The sequence below is a fragment of the Hordeum vulgare genome, chromosome 3H (genome assembly GCF_904849725.1).
Source record: "Hordeum vulgare subsp. vulgare chromosome 3H, MorexV3_pseudomolecules_assembly, whole genome shotgun sequence".
Classification (NCBI taxonomy): Eukaryota; Viridiplantae; Streptophyta; class Magnoliopsida; order Poales; family Poaceae; genus Hordeum; species Hordeum vulgare.
The window spans coordinates 548,174,731-548,190,486 of NC_058520.1; the positions used below are offsets into that span (position 1 = coordinate 548,174,731).

A 15,756-nucleotide genomic window follows, 5' to 3' on the forward strand; every position below is an offset into this window, starting at 1 on the left:
AAGCGGGTGCAACTTGATGCATTCAGCCCGACGCTCTCAGCTGCTACGACGGACTGCGGGCAGTTTCAACCGTGCTACACCGTCAGCACCCCGCACAATGGAGGTGCAGCTCGGCGCCGTCACAAGCCGAGTATGCCAGCTCGAGATCACCGCCGACGACGGCAACCCGCAGCAGCACCGCGGCCTTTTCCGCGCGACGGAGCCACCCATCCTCGCCACGCCGGCTAAACGACCATCAGCACCGCCAAAGAGCCGCACTGCAGCCACCCCGACTCGACACAGCGCCCGCCAAGCGGCTAACACATCGACTATATCGGTGGCGCAGCGCGCCTCCTTTCGCATCGTCAAGGAGCTAGGGCTCTTAGGACCAAGAGAAAAAGCTGACCGAGGATGTCGCAAAAGCACTCATCCGACGCTTCAAGGAGCCACCGTCGGATAGCGACATTGCAGTCATTGCAAAGCTCACACACTTAGACAGCGGTGCACTATGCATCATGGCTCGCATGGCTGGACCCGATGGGCATGCCGCGGAGGCCGATGTTTAGTATGTTAGCTTACCTTCAGCTCCAATGGCGGCCGGCTAGTAGCTGGTCTGAGTTAGGATTTAGTTTCATGTGTAAGGTTAGTGGTAGAGCTCATCATCGTCGGCGTATTCTCGGGCCTATTGGTGGACGCCGGCGCCCCCCTTGTATGTTAGCAGTGGAGTTGTGCTTGGGCCAGAGGCCATCTAGTAAAATTAGCCATTGGAGTTTAATCATGTCTCCAAATGAATGACAATCTTCTTCCAATTATGTCATGGAACGTCCGGGGAATTAACAACCCAGTCAAGAGAGCGGCCATTTGTGAGGTGGCTTCAGCACACCGCGTTGCAATTCTCTGCCTTCGGGAAACTAAGATCACGGATTGGACCCCAACAATTATTAGGGAAATTGGGGGGCAATCCCTCGCTGATTGCATAGTGCTGCCGTCTATCGGGGCAAGTGGCGGGGCGGCGATACTTTGGAACAGGAATCTAGCTACGGTAGAATCTCATGTTGTAGGAATTTTTGCAATCATAGCAAAAGTCAAACTACTTGGGCAGCTAAATAGCTTCTGGATCTCATCTGTCTATGGTCCAACGGATGACGCCAGAAAGGAAGATTTCCTCCGAGAAATCACCCTCTCCGCACCCCCGTTAGCGGAGCCATGGCTGATCAACGGAGACTTCAACCTCATCTATGAAGCTAGGGATAAGAGTAACCTTAACCTGAACCGTAGGCTGATGGGCAGATTTAGAACAGCAATCGACACAACGGGTCTCAAGGAGATCAAATGTAAAAATAGGCGCTACACTTGGAGCAATGAGCGTTGTGACCCAACCATGGCCAGCATAGATAAATTCTTCTGCAACCAGGCCTGGGAACAAATTTTTCCCTGTGCTTCCCTAATAGCGGCATCTACGGCTACATCCGACCACTGTCCACTACTCCTCGCCGACACAGCTACCTCGCCTAGACCTGCCATGTTTAAGTTTGAAAGCTTCTGGCCAAGCCTCCCCCGCTTTCACGAAACGGTTATGGCGGCTTGGAGTAGACCGTTACAAGCAACATCCGCTTTCTAGCGTCTTCACATCAAGCTAGGGCGAGCTGCGCGAGACCTTAGAATCTGGAGCAAGGCTTTTCTCAGCAATGCGAAAATTCAATTCTACATAGCAGCTGAACTGGTACTTCGATTTGATGTAGCACAGGAAACGCAGCGTCTGTCGGACGCTGAGTTCAACCTGCGTAAGCTACTAAAGTTGCGGCTGTTAGGACTGTCGGCGGTCGAGCGTGCAAGGAGGCGGCAAGCATCCAGGCTAACTTGGATACGTGTAGGAGACGCGGGAACAAAAAATTTCCACGCTAAGATGCGATCCCGTAGACAAAAGAACTTCATACACGGCCTTCAGAATACAAATGAGATTGCAACATCGCACGAGCAAAAAGAGGCCCTCATCTACAGCCACTTCAACGCCAACTTAGGAACCAAAGCGGACCGCCTCACAGGCATAGATTGGACTTCCCTCGGCATGCCCTCACTACAAAACTCAGGACTAGACAACCCCTTCTCCGAGACGGAGATATGGGATGCGATAAAAGCTTCTCCATTGGAGAAGGCGCCGGGTCCGGATGGCTACATAGGAATGTTTTTCAAAAGCTGTTGGCAGCATATCAAAGCTGACGTCATGCTAGCTTTTAATAGCTTCTATCATCTGGCAAGAGGAGACTTCAGTAGTTTAAACACAACCATGGTGGTACTCATCCCAAAAAAAGATGGAGCAACAAAGATTCAGGACTTCAGGCCAATCAGCTTGATTCACTCCTTCGCCAAACTAGTTGCAAAAGTCCTCTCACTTCGGCTATCTACAATGATAGCAGACATCATCTCACCGGCACAGTCCGCGTTCTTACGCTCGAAGTCCACGCAAGATAGCTTCCTCTATGTGCAAAATGTGATTAGAAGACTCCACCGACAAAGGATACCGGCACTAGTCCTCAAGCTAGACATTGTACGAGCCTTTGACAACGTCTCCTGGGAATACCTACTAGAGCTACTGCAAGTGCTAGGATTCCCAGCCCGATGGCGTGACTGGATCGCCCTGCTGCTCAGAACCTCGTCATCTTCATTCATGCTCAACGGAATCCCTAGGGGCCATATCTGCCATCGCAAGGGGCTGCGCCAGGGAGATCCACTGTCGCCTCTACTCTTCATCATAGCCATCGACCCTCTACACAGACTCCTAGTACGGGCGACAGATATGCAGATGCTAGCTCCGCTGCCGGGTAGACAAATCCCCCTTAGGGTCAGCCTATACGCTGACGATGCTGTTATTTTTGCTACCCCGACCAGACAAGAGATAGACACGCTACTGGGCATCCTACATGACTTCGGGAACGCGACGGGGCTACGTATTAACCCAGTGGAATCGACTGCAACGGCCATTCGTTGTGAAGGAATCGACCTTCAGAAGGTTCTGCATAGTTTTGGGGGACAGACAGTAGATTTCCCTGTCAGATACCTAGGCCTCCCCCTCACGCTGTCGCGGCTGCGCCTCGTCCACATCCAGTTCATCTTAGATAGAATTCGGGCCAGGCTCGCTGGATGGAAAGGGAGACTTCTCACAATAGCTGGTAGAAGAGTTCTGGTTAGGAATGTTCTCACATCCTTGCCCACATTTGCCCTATCTGTGCTGCGGGTACCAAAAAAATTTCTTCTCGAGATTGACAAGGCCCGCCGCCGATTCCTATGGGCACAAGACGAGGAAGCTTCTGGGGGAAAATGCAAAGTAGGTTGGCAAGGGGTCTGTTCCCCAATAGAAAATGGAGGTCTCGGAATCCTAGACATGACACGTTTCACCAGAGCGCTGCGACTACGCTGGCTATGGCTATCCTGGATGACCCAGGATAGACCATGAAATGGCATGCAGCTCCCATGTGATAACGACGACAAAGCCTTGTTCAACGCCTCTACGTTAGTTACACTAGGGAATGGTTAACGGGCTTCGTTTTGGAATTGCCCCTGGACAGGCTCGGGAAACCTAAAGTCGGCCTTCCCAAATCTCTTCACGCACACCCGTAGAAAAAATAGAACTATCAAGGAGGCACTCCAGAATAACAATTGGATTGCAGACCTAGCACACGGTGACATCGCGAGCATATGGGAAGAAGCGATCAAGTTGAATAGATGGATTCAAAACAAGGATATCCAGCTCCAAGAGCAAGTAAGCGACTCTATCCGTTGGAAACACGAAGCTTCAGGGGTATACACTGCCGGCTCTGCGTATAAAGCCCAATTCCAGGGGTTTTATAAATCAGACTTCCGTAGGCTTATATGGGCCACCTGGGCACCGACAAAACTCAAGTTCTTCGCATGGCTGCTCCTCAAGGATAGGTTATGGTGTAATGATCGTCTACAAAGAAGAGGATGGACAAACAACTATTTTTGCCAACTGTGCCTGAGAAACCTTGAGTCATCAGTGCACTTGTTCTGGCAATGCCCGATAGTAATATCAGTGTGGTCGCAGGCGGCATCGTATGTCGGTTGCAGCTCTCTCAACCCAAGCAATTGGTCTTGCAACAACAAGTCAGCAGCTATCATATCCAAAATGATAAGCAATGCACCGGCAGAGCACAACAAGGCGATCAAAACAATGGTCATCCTAATTCTGGCTGAGATCTGGAAGGAGAGAAACGAATGCACCTTCAGAAACAAGAAGGGGCAAGCCCAAGACATAAAGGAGGAAATCAGCAGAACGCTTAGGCTGTGACGCGACGTAGGCGCAGCACAATTAGAGCACCCCTTTGGGGAACCACCATGAGAGATTCCTAGCTACCCCATCCCTCTTTTTTTTGTTGTTCTTCCTCTTACATCCTTGATCCATTGATCACCCCCACCCTTTGATGTATTTCTTCTTCATGTGCTTCCTGCTATTTTAATTCAAGCCGGCCATCTCCGGATCTTTCAAAAAAAAAAAAAGCTGGCTCTTGTGTGCCGGCACGAGGAGAAAAAGCCGTCACATCAAGCCCCTTTCGCAGAAAACAAAATAGAGAATAGGCCATATGCGGCAGCCCCGCCCCCCTTCTCCGGCCAAAAATCAATGTTGGGGACGCGATAAAACTAAAAGCCATCGACGCAAGCAACCGCGTCCGGCCGGGCCGGCGCCGTTCAGCCGACCCTGCAATCGCAATCCCCGCCGCACCGCTTGACCAAACGCCCCGCGCCAACGACAACTGCCACGGCGCGGCCGCACGCCAACTTCCGTCGCCGCCGGGTCGCGCGGCACCCCTCCAAAAGTCCAAACCCCGTCGCAAAAAGTCTGCTCTCCGCTCTCCCCCCTTTCCTTCCCCCCTCCCACCTATCCCCTCCCCTTTGGGCAAAAAAATAATCGGAAACCCCCGACTCGCCGAGCCACCACCACCACCTTTCCGCCGCTCCCCGCCGCCCGCCGAGACCCTAGACCCGCTCCACTCTAGCTCGCCCGCCCGCCCGCATGGCCGCCGATCGCCGGCTCGGCGTCTGAGGGAGCGTGCGGCTGCGCTCGGGGGGGCCAGGCCGGGCGGCGCGATGGAGCTGTCCGGGAGCCCCGGCACGTGGAGCGGCCTCTCGCTGCGGCTGGGCCAGTTCCTCTTCGCCGCCGCGTCCGTCTGCGTCATGTCCTCCGCAATCGGCTTCGCCAACTACACCGCCTTCTGGTAGCACCCTCCCGCTCCCCAAACGCCCCGATTTGCGCCCTATCCCTCTCTCTGATGCCCGGTGGCCGTCCCCAGTGCGACTTCGGTAGCTATTACTACTTAGCAAAGGCTATTTGGGCATGGTATTTTAGAAGCTTCAGCAGCAGCATGATGCATTCGTTTTGTTGGCATTGACTAGTTGCTCGCTGTACTTGGGGTGGGGAAATGTTTGGCAATTAGGTTTTTTCCTGGAAGTGCATCTGCAGCGCCCAAAAGTGACAGGATCTCAAATTCTGAGTAGCAATTGCCTTAATCGATCAGCATTTGGTGACTGAGGCTGCAGGTTTGACTTGAAAGCACCAGCAGCGAACAGTCTGGGACTACATCTGCTGAATACGGCAGCTCCTTTAGAGGATCTGCACAGCAATTCCCTGTTGAAAGGAGGGACGTCCTTCAGAATACCATGTGCCAAAGATCTGTCTTGGTCAGAACCATTAACGGTTTGAGATAGTGAACAACAGCTGGCTGATTGATCCATTGAGCCATTGGTTTACATCCTTTCCATACATGCCCCCATCTTAGTTTCCAGAATGCTTACGCGTTATGAGTATACCGCAGGCTGACAGCACAGCATGTCTCAAATTGTTAGATTGAACTGGCACCCACATTGTCAAATGTGTATCAGAAGTGCCATGGCTTTGGTTAGGCTCCTCAATAGCCATTATGCCAAATTTACCTTTACCTGTACCTTTCAGGTCATGCATTTGGCTCCCTTGCTGAATACCTCAATAACCTCGTACAGAATGAACATAGCTTTCTAGAAGTTGCACTGATTGAGCAATCTGTGTATTACCCTTACTACACAGCATCATTTCAGTGATGGCAAGCTCTCCAGAATAAGAACATTAATTGATAGTTTAAAAAAGCACTAGGCGTTAATTGTGCGTCTTGCCACTGCCTTGCGTTTTTCTGACCAAAGCGCACGCTTATGCGCAATTATGCTCTAGTCGTTTTGCTATGGCCTAGAGCCTATGCACACTTAAGCGCCCGCCTAGGCACGCCTTTTAAACTATAATTATTTCTTCATACTGCCATCAACTGAATCTAGAAGATGGTGTGACCAGTCAGGGCCAGATGTGTATATCCCTTTGGCTGGAATTGTTGGAAACATAACACCGACCAGGCTTCAGGAGCTCAACCACCTTGACCGGATCACAAAGACGCATGACGCACGAGGTCATCATGTTCTCCATGCACGCTGTGATCGGCTGTTATTTGATATTCTTTTGTTGATCGGCTGTTATTCGGTATTCTGTTGTAACGTGTACCACTAGCTCCCTTGACTAATCTTCCTGCGCATGTATATAAGCACATCATGTACGTCAATACATTCATCAGTGAGAAGCTTATCAATCTTTTTTGGCACAAGAGCCCAAGTTCTATCCTCCTGCTTCCACTATGAGTTCCCAGCGGGGTCACTTCCACTCCTGCTCCCTTGGCAATGTTGACGCCGTCTTTTCACTCCATCTTGCGTCAAGCCCGTCGCTGCTGCCCTTGTGTCCATCCTGGCGACTCTTGTAGTAGTCGCCACCAGCAGGTGTCCAACGGGCATCCTCGCCGCGAGTTGCGCAACACCAGTGATGCCATCTCCCCCTCCAACATGGCCTCGTCCTCCAAGGTTCTCGTTGCACCTGCTCCATACATGCATCGTATTAAAATCACCTCCGACATCCCCTTAAAGCCGAGCCTTGAATCCAACAACTACTCGAAGTGGCGCCACATGTTCCTTTTCATCCTCTACAAGTTCAACGTGGAGGATCACGTCGAGGAGTCTGAGCCCATGCACAAGAGTGAGGTCTAGTGGAACGACAACATCACGATTGTATTGTAGATCTATGCCACAATCTCCGACAACCATACAATATGATCATGCCCCCGGAGAGCACTGCCTACCCTACCACCTCTACAACCAGCTGCACACCTACTTCTGCGACAGTGCGGCCGGGCGGGCTGTGCACATCGGTGCGGAGTTATGCGCCATGGTGCTAGGTGATCTGTCCATCGCTGCATACCTTCGACGCCTCAGACCGCTGGCTCGGTGAACGCGGTCTCCTTGAGGAGAAGTTGGGGCCGGGCCTGAACATAGCTCGTGAACAACACCTTTGCATATGCAGTACAATGACCATCACCTAAAAGTGTCAGCTCAGTCAACGGATTAGCTGCAGTGTGAGGGCGCGGTCGGAGACGGCTCCTCTGCGTCGTCAAGAGCATCCGCCAGCTGCTTGAGGCGGCGGCAGTAGGTGGTGATGGTCATGTTGCCCTGGATCGTGGCGCATAACTCAGGCCGAGGTGGACGGCCTGCCCGGCCATGCTGTCGCAGAAGTAGTTGTGCAGCTGGTTGCATAGGTGGTAGGCAGTGCTCTCGAGGGACATGATCACATCGTACAGTTGTCGGAGATTATGACATAGATCTACAATACAGTCTTGATCTCGTCGTTCCAGCAGACCACACTCATGTTGGGGCTCGAACTCGATGTGATCCTCCACATTGAATTTGTAGAGGATGAAGAGCATCTGGCGCCACTTCGAGTAGTTGTTGGCTTCGAGACTAAGCTTGAATGGGATGTAAGAAGTATTGTTTGTATGATGCATGGAAGGAGCAGGGACCGTGGAGAGGGCGAGGGCATGGGAAGTATAGGTGCAACCCACGAACAATGCTAGCTTCGGGTGCAGTTGTCGCCAGCAGGACCAGCGATGCGATGGCTGGAGTAGGCCGCACAACCGAGGCGACAGGCGTAGGGGCGGGGTGAAGATGGCCGTTGGCGTCCCCGAGCGAGTGGCTGCGACAATGGGTGCATGGGACGCTCATAGTGAGAAGGATTTGAACTAGGATGAAAACGGAGCGAAAACTTTCTGGATTTTCCATGGTAAAACGGAAACAAAATGGAATATTGCAAAACGGAAATTGAAATGAAATAGCATTTTCCGGTGGAACATCCACGGAAATGGATCCGTGAATACGAAACTTTCTGTTTTTACCACGGCGACGCGGGGCAGGGTGAAGACGTCGTTGGCGTCCCCGAGCAAGCGGCTGCGACAATGGGTGCGTGGGGCGCTCATGGCGGAAGATAAGGAGGATTTGAACTAAGATGAAATGGAGTGGAAACTAGTTGGATTTTCCAAGAAAAATGGGAAACAAAGTGAAAATACGGAAACAGAAATGGAACAACCTTTTTTGGTGGAACAACCACAGGAATGAAAATGGAAATGGAACAGCGTTTTCCAGTGGAACAGACACGAAAATGGATCCTGAATATGGAACTTTCTGTTGTTACCATGCCAGCATGGGGGGGGGGGGGGGGGGGGTGAAGACGGCGCTGGCGTCCCTAAAAGTGGTTGGACACTGACAAGGATTTGAACTAGGATGAAGGCAGAGTGGATTTTTTCGGATTTTCTATGGACAAACGAAAACGGAGTGAAAATACGGGAACCAAAATGGAATATTGCGAAACGAAAATTGAAATGGAACAGCGCTTTCCTGAGGAACATCCACAGAAATGGGTCTGTGAATATGATTTTTTCTGTTTTTACCATGGCGGCGCGGGGCGGGGTGAAGACGGTGTTGGTGTCCCCGAGATAGCGGCTGTGACAATGGGTGCATGGGGCACTCATGGCGGAAGATTAGAAGGGTTCGAAATAGGATGAAAATGGAATGGAAACTGTCCGGATTTTCCAAGAAAAATGAAAACAGAGTGAATATACGGAAACAAAAAAGGAATATAACGAAGCGGAACAGTGTTTTCCGGTGAAGCAGCCATGGAAACGGATCCTTGAATATGAAACTTCCTGTTTTTACCATGGTGACGCCGGGCAGGGTGAAGATGGTGTCCATGTACCCGAGCGAGCGGACGCGACAATGGGTGCGTGGGCCGCTTATGGCGGAAGAAGGATTTGAACTAGGATGAAAATGGAGCAGTAACTTTCCGGATTTTCCACAGAAAAACAGTAACATGGTGAAAATAAGAAGGAAAAGGGATGCGAAACGGAAATGCAAATGGAACAGCGTTTTCTTGTGGAACAGCCATGGAAATGTGTCCATAAATATGAAACTTTCTGTTGTTACCATGGCTACTATATGTGGCTCAGTTCAGCAATAATTAAACTCTTGTGGCCAACAACGACAACACCGATACCTAATAGAATTCCCACCCGTCCTCACTGTATTGTCCAGGAGCCTCCATGTGGTGTGGCTAGTTTAGGAGTTATACCACCACTGGCTTAGGACTCATCGAAACATGTTGTGGTCATCATCAGTTGTAATAGTTTGCTTGTGATTTTCTCAATTGTTCAAGGGGTCTTTTGGTTCCGGTGAACATCCGGTTTTGTATGTGTTGCGCACCGCATTCGCTTCCTATCCATTTTCAATAGTATTTGTTTCCGTATTCGTCTCCAGGGTTTCTGTATTTGTTATGAAAACAAATGTGGCAGCACTCAATTCCGTCTGTTTCCACTCTGTTTCCATACATATTTGAACATGGGTCTGATACCAAGTCCGTAACAGGTTGCCAGCATTCAATCACTTGACCCTTCTCGTGCCACTCTTTTAACCCAAAAAAATCCAAACTTGCCAGTCTGTTAAGTAAAATTGTTTTACAAGCCACACGGGTAGTACATCAGAACTACTAGTATCTTGTTCTGTGTTTCATAGCTAACAGTCTGTTAAGCAAAATTGTATTACAAGCCACACGGGTAGTACATCAGAACTACTAGTATCTTGTTCTGTGTTTCATAGCTAACAGCCTTCTAATGACGAGCATTCATCTGTTCTTAGGTTGAATATTGGTGTAGATGCATTCATCTGCCCATGGGGCGTTCATTTGTGTATGCGTATGCTTATAAAACATTTGTGGATGCAACCTCCAGTGGCCATGTAGTGATAAATGCACCAGCCTTTTACATTTGGGAGTATAGCTTCATTAAGCTTACAACATGCTCTAATTTGTGTAACAAATGTGTTCATTGTAACTCTCAGATTGTTTATTGGTAAACGATTTGATTATAACTCTCAAATTTCAGCTACTTGATTGCATCAATGGGACTACAAGCACTCTGGAGCTTGGGACTTGCGTGTCTTGATGGATATGCTTTGAGAATGAAAAAGGAACTCAACAGTGCTGTCCTCGTGAGCTTATTTGTTGTTGGAGATTGGGTAATTCCTTGATTGTTTGTCAGGATTTTGCATTCTATATTGTATTGCCTTATTTTCATCCTACATAAATTACCACAATTTCAAAGCCAAACAATAAACCCTTAAAGTTCTTTCAATTTCTTTGGCCGTATTATCTAAATATATATATTAAATTATGACCCCACATATCCCTGCAGTAAACACATTTTAGGAATTATTTTCATATATGTAAGCGCATCTTATATTAAGACAGCAATACTAGCCAACTTATGTTGGAATATTGGAGAGTAGTATACTTTCAGCTACAATGCATCTCGGTCACAGCCAACATATATGTTGATGAAGTTGAATATTCTTTTATTAGTTTCAGCTAATATATACTGTAAGGCCATATCCAATTTAATTAAACCAATTTGAGGCAGACCTGAAATTGCATGGGTTTCATTAGGACCTAGGCCCATCTACTCACATTCTGCGGTTCGCATTAATTTACAGTTTGGACACATGTCTATGAATACATGTTATGCCTCTGATATTTCAACTAGATATTCCTTTTGAAACACACTGAGGCAATCATTCTGTATGATGCAGGTAACATCGATCCTGTCGTTTGCCGCTTCATGCTCAGCAGGAGGCGTCGTTGTTCTCTTCGACAAGGACGCGTTCTTCTGCAGCAGGGACCCGCATCTCCCGTGTGGGACATTTGAGCTCGCAACAGCGTTTGCATTCCTTTCCTGGGCGCTTAGTGCCACATCTGCCCTTGTGATGTTCTGGCTCCTCGCTTCATCTTGATAGGATTTGTAGGAGCTCTGTCTGTACCTAGCGTTGTTTGGTCCCTGTGTCGTTATATACCAACTGATGCTTCAAGCAGACTACATAGAAATAGACTGCTAATCCAGAGACGGGCAAGTTCCATGAAGTCTTAAATTTCAGGGCCATGCTTCAGTGTTTCGGGCCAAAGATAACTTGGTTCCTGGTATGGAGTCTTGCTGTTGATTAACTCATTTTGCCCTGTGAATATGGCACACAGAAGCGGTCTGCTGTGGAGTCTTGCTGTGATAACTTGGTTCCTAGTGTGTGTGTGGAGTCTTGCTGTTGATTTACTGCTGAGGACAATGACTTGCAACCGTGAGCTGTCTGCTTTCGTTTCATCTCTCATGCCAGGTAATTTCAGCACGGTATGCATTTTTGCCTCCTACCAAAAAAGACAGAAACAAGTTCCAAATTTACGCAGCCGCATTTCGCATTCACACTCCAAGCCTTTACCATTTCAGTAATCTGTCTACATGCTATACGGAAAATGATGTGAGGAGCCCCGTCCACAGTCTCTCCAGTTACAAGAGGCTCACAGAAAGACAAGTAACCTGGCCTAGGATGGTTCAACTGCTATTGCGGAAGTAAGCCACTTTGATTTGTTGATCGAGATGCCTGCACAAGAACATTCGGATCCACAGTCCCATCCACATCCAGTCGTTGGTCATAAGAAAATTGACAGGTGAAGTCACAAAAGCGCAAGCAAAAACCAGCACAGCAGGATGAGCAAACTGGCGTTCCATACTTGTCCAGATCTCATGATAACACACCAACTGCTGTACCCATGTGTTGTACAGTACTTATTTGTCACCGGCAGAATTGAGCAATATCCCATCGGCCACGTTTGCAGCCTACGTATTTTTCAGAAAGAAAATTTGGAATGCTGGTGCTCTTTTTTTTCTCCACAAAATAATTCATATCCTCTTGCTGCGAGGCTGATAGCACATAGCATATTATCAGAATCAGGAAACTCATATGTAGCACGGTTAAACTTACCTTCAAAGACTCCGGCAAAATGAAAAAGGAAATTACCTTCAAAGGCATTGTTCTTAGTTATTCTCCCTATGTCATTACACTTTCAACAAACACAAAGAAAAATAAATAAACAGGTTGATATCCCCACAGAGTTACCCTAAAACTGGAAGTCAAATTGATCCCAATCATTCATGGCGACGGCAATACTGAATTCTCATTGGGAAACAACACCGGAAATGACTAATGCACATACATCCTCAACAGTTTAAACAAGTCTCGCAAGTTCCACATATATAAGCTGTTTACAGCATGCACTAGAACAAAGAGGGCACACAACATCGTTCCTAAAAGCATTTGTGAGCGGTGAGCTCACATGACGATCTCAGGCTTAAGGATGCTTGACTTGATCTCCTTGTGCGGCAGAACAACACCGCCGTTGCTGTAGACCTCGTCACCAACATGTACATCTTCTCCCAGGATAGTCATATTCTCTATGCGTGCCCATTGCCCGACCGTCGAATGCCAGCCGATGATGCTGTTTGAGATGCACGCATGCTTCTTAATGCGTACACCACGCATCACCGTGCATCGGGAGAGCCTCACACCATCCTCCACAACGCATCCAGGTCCAATAGCAACATCAGGGCCAATCAGACAGCCCTCCCCAATCTTGGCACTCTCGTGCACCAGGACGTTCCCAACAAAATGTTCTCCGACGGCCAGCTTGGCAGCTGATTTCTTCCTAAGTGAATCTAGATAGAGACGCAAGCCAGTGATGTAATCCCTTGGCTGGCCAATATCCATCCAAAAGCCTGGAAGGACCATGGCGTAGAGCTTCTGATCAGCTGCAATTCGAGGGAAGACCTCCTTCTCGATTGAAGTTGGCTTCAATTCGATGCGGTCAAGGACAGATGGATTTAACAAGTAAATTCCTGCATTGATCTTGTTCCCAACAAATATTTTTGGCTTCTCAACAAATCTTTCCACGACACCAGTTGTGTCCTCTGTAACCACAACACCATACTTCGAAGGTTCGTCCACCTATATTTAAGAGACAGTTAGTTTAAATACAAGGGTTGATTACACACAAGAGTGGTAAAAGAAACAAGTTACCTTGGTGACCATAATTGTTGCCTCACCGCCATGGCTTTTGTGGAACTGTATGAGCTCGGCAAATGGGTATTCACTTATGACATCACTGTTGAGGACAAAGAATGGCTCGCCAGATCCATCCACAAGCTTGTCCCTTGCCAGGGCAAGAGGGCCAGCAGTTCCCAAGGGTTCAGTCTCTTGGGAGCATGTGATTGTGATGCCAAGCTTATCCTCAAAATCCTTCAAGAAATTAATCATGACCTGAAACAGATGAAGCGCAACAGTTGGGCTCGGAAGTTAAATACAGATAGCTCCATGAGAGAACAGCAAAGACAAATTATCTCATGTGTTTTTACCTCTGGGCGGTAGTTGATGGCTAAAATAACCTCTGTAACCCCAACATCTTTCAAGGCTTCAATCTGTACAAATTGGTAGGTTTAATCAACAAAAAACTTTTCTTTCCTCAAATCTGCACAAGTTGTTCTGCATCTGTGACAAACAGAAAAAGAAGGGGAAATCCTGGTGGTGACACACAACAAAGGTTTTTCCCCAAGCACGCACATCAGTTTTGCAACCAACGAAGCTAGCAAGGGAATTCATTAACGTATATGCAGGGCGAAAGATTTCTTAGCTCCCATCAGCCTGAACACAATCAAATGCTACCAACGGCAATTGGTTAAAGGTTAAAACAGCATCTACATGAACATGACTAGCAAGTCTTTGAAGTTTAACTAGTGTTGCTACGGCAAGGCGAGTGGTGCGCAACACCGGAGCTTTACTGACTCACAGCACCATACAAACACTCCAAAACTATCGGCAGCGCAGCCGTCTGTTTACCTGGTGCAGGATCATGGGCTTGTTGGCGAAATCGACGAGGGGCTTGGGGAAGCTGAGCGTGAGAGGCCGGAGGCGGGTCCCGAAGCCCCCGACGAGGATGAGCGCCTTCATGGCGAGCGAGGCGTCCCCCTGATCCCTGCAGGCCACACAAGGTAAATTAAATATAAGAAAAAAACATACTCACAATGGCACCGATCTGCAGGGAACCAGATCAACCGGCCGGCCGGGGACCAACCTGAAGGGGTTGGAGGAGAATCTGAGGGAGGGGAAGATCACCTGGACGACGAGGAGGAGGAGGCGACGGGGTCAGATTTGGAAGCGGCGCCGAGCGTCCTTGTGTTTGGCCCGTCGGTCGCCTGTTTCTTGCCCCCCTCGCCAAGACCGCCAAGAGAATATGCCAGTGGCACGCACCCCGGGTACCAGACTGCCGAGATGAAGGGCTCGCTGGTTTGGGTTGGGTTGGGTTGGCACGAGGAAATACCAGCGGCAGGGCCGGCTTATATAGTACTCCCTACGTCCCCAAATAAATGTCTTAACTTTAATATTTTTTCCGTTTTAAAATAAATGTCTCAAGCTTAATATAACATTGTATTAAGACTAGTACAAAGTTGAAACACTTATTTTAAAACGAAAGGAGTATATTTTTATGCTAGAGCTAGTATAAAGTTAAGACAGTTATTTTAAAGCAGAGGAAATAGGTAGGGAAATAATAAAGATCAAATCAAGAGAAACGAAACATCATCTAAATAAGTACATGGCCCCGCTAGAAATTCAAAGTTAGATTTTTAAACATGATAAGTCAAAAGTTTTGGGATGGCAAATTGCGTGTTACGAGGCCGGCAATTCCCTTCAGCAAGCATGGCAAAAACCTGACATGTTCAATTTCTTTGTCAAGATTTGTCATACTTGCTGAAAGGAATTGTCATTTTTGCGACACGCAGCTTATCATAAAAAAGTTTGATTTACCATTTTTAGAAATCTGACGTAAGTTTTTTAGCATTTTTTATAGGTATATGATATAGGATCAAATATATTTGTCAAGGTTGCTTTGACCATTGATATATTATTAATATATGAGATATGTGATATAAAATTATTTGTATCATTAGAAACTTCCTTCGCTTCTTTTTGGAACAGAAACTTCGTTCGCATACAAATTTGATAATATGTATTGTTGGTTTTAACCGGTGGTGAAAGGCATCCTTGAAAAAATGTATTAGACCATATATATTTGGAATGGAGGGAGTACCACCCGACTGTCACTTTCAGCGCTCCACTATGATGTCGTTTCTTAGTTTGCGTCTATGTGCATTAGAAAAAGATTTATATATTTGTGATACACAATAAACGAGGAGATGATAAAATTGTACCTTATCTGGATATGGTCTCTAGCATAAATGTTGTAGAAATATAAGCATATACAAAAGAGAAAATCGGTGCAATCTTCAACGTTTAATAAAGTAGATGCATGGGATGCTCAATCTTTTCTCCAAGATACATATAGCCATAATTTCTCAATTCACACCAACATATTTATAACATGATGTATATCCACATCAATTCAGAAAAAGGGAGAATGTTACATCCGTAGAGCAACCGAATTGGGAGGTGAAAATTCATGTTGTGCGATGAATGTGTGTTTTCTGTCACAAAAGCGCTCCA

General features: G+C 47.7%; 2 protein-coding genes across 3 annotated transcripts; one reads left to right on the forward strand and one right to left on the reverse strand.

The window, feature by feature from the left end:
* The first annotated feature begins 4,827 nt into the window (after window positions 1-4,827).
* LOC123444902 (CASP-like protein 5B1) lies at window positions 4,828-11,395 on the forward strand. The gene is made up of 3 exons (XM_045121785.1): window positions 4,828-5,210; window positions 10,266-10,398; window positions 10,969-11,395. Exons 1-3 carry the CDS (start codon window positions 5,083-5,085, stop codon window positions 11,167-11,169), a joined length of 462 nt encoding a protein of 153 aa, XP_044977720.1. The 5' UTR covers window positions 4,828-5,082; the 3' UTR covers window positions 11,170-11,395.
* Window positions 11,396-12,353: 958 nt separating this feature from the next.
* LOC123444901 (probable mannose-1-phosphate guanylyltransferase 3) lies at window positions 12,354-14,563 on the reverse strand. Of its 2 annotated transcripts, none has more exons than XM_045121784.1 (5): window positions 14,330-14,563; window positions 14,095-14,230; window positions 13,614-13,676; window positions 13,279-13,518; window positions 12,354-13,206 (listed from the first exon to the last, which is right to left on the reverse strand). In XM_045121784.1, the coding sequence occupies exons 2-5, from the start codon at window positions 14,203-14,205 to the stop codon at window positions 12,535-12,537; spliced, it is 1,086 nt and encodes a 361-aa protein (XP_044977719.1). In that variant the 5' UTR covers window positions 14,206-14,230; window positions 14,330-14,563; the 3' UTR covers window positions 12,354-12,534. The 2 variants fall into 2 exon arrangements, with proteins under 2 accessions (XP_044977719.1, XP_044977718.1); XM_045121783.1 differs by having other exon boundaries at window positions 14,371-14,559.
* Window positions 14,564-15,756: the final 1,193 nt, after the last annotated feature.

Coding starts and splice junctions, on each gene's coding strand:
- LOC123444902 (XM_045121785.1), top strand. CDS start 5,083: ATGGAGCTGTCCGGGAGCCCCGGCACGTGGAGCGGCCTCTCGCTGCGG. Junction 5,211..10,265: donor GCCAACTACACCGCCTTCTG/GTAGCACCCTCC, acceptor CTCAAATTTCAG/CTACTTGATTGCATCAATGG. Junction 10,399..10,968: donor TATTTGTTGTTGGAGATTGG/GTAATTCCTTGA, acceptor TGTATGATGCAG/GTAACATCGATCCTGTCGTT.
- LOC123444901 (XM_045121784.1), bottom strand. CDS start 14,205: ATGAAGGCGCTCATCCTCGTCGGGGGCTTCGGGACCCGCCTCCGGCCT. Junction 13,677..14,094: donor AGCCCATGATCCTGCACCAG/GTAAACAGACGG, acceptor CAATTTGTACAG/ATTGAAGCCTTGAAAGATGT. Junction 13,207..13,278: donor CAACAATTATGGTCACCAAG/GTAACTTGTTTC, acceptor TCTTAAATATAG/GTGGACGAACCTTCGAAGTA.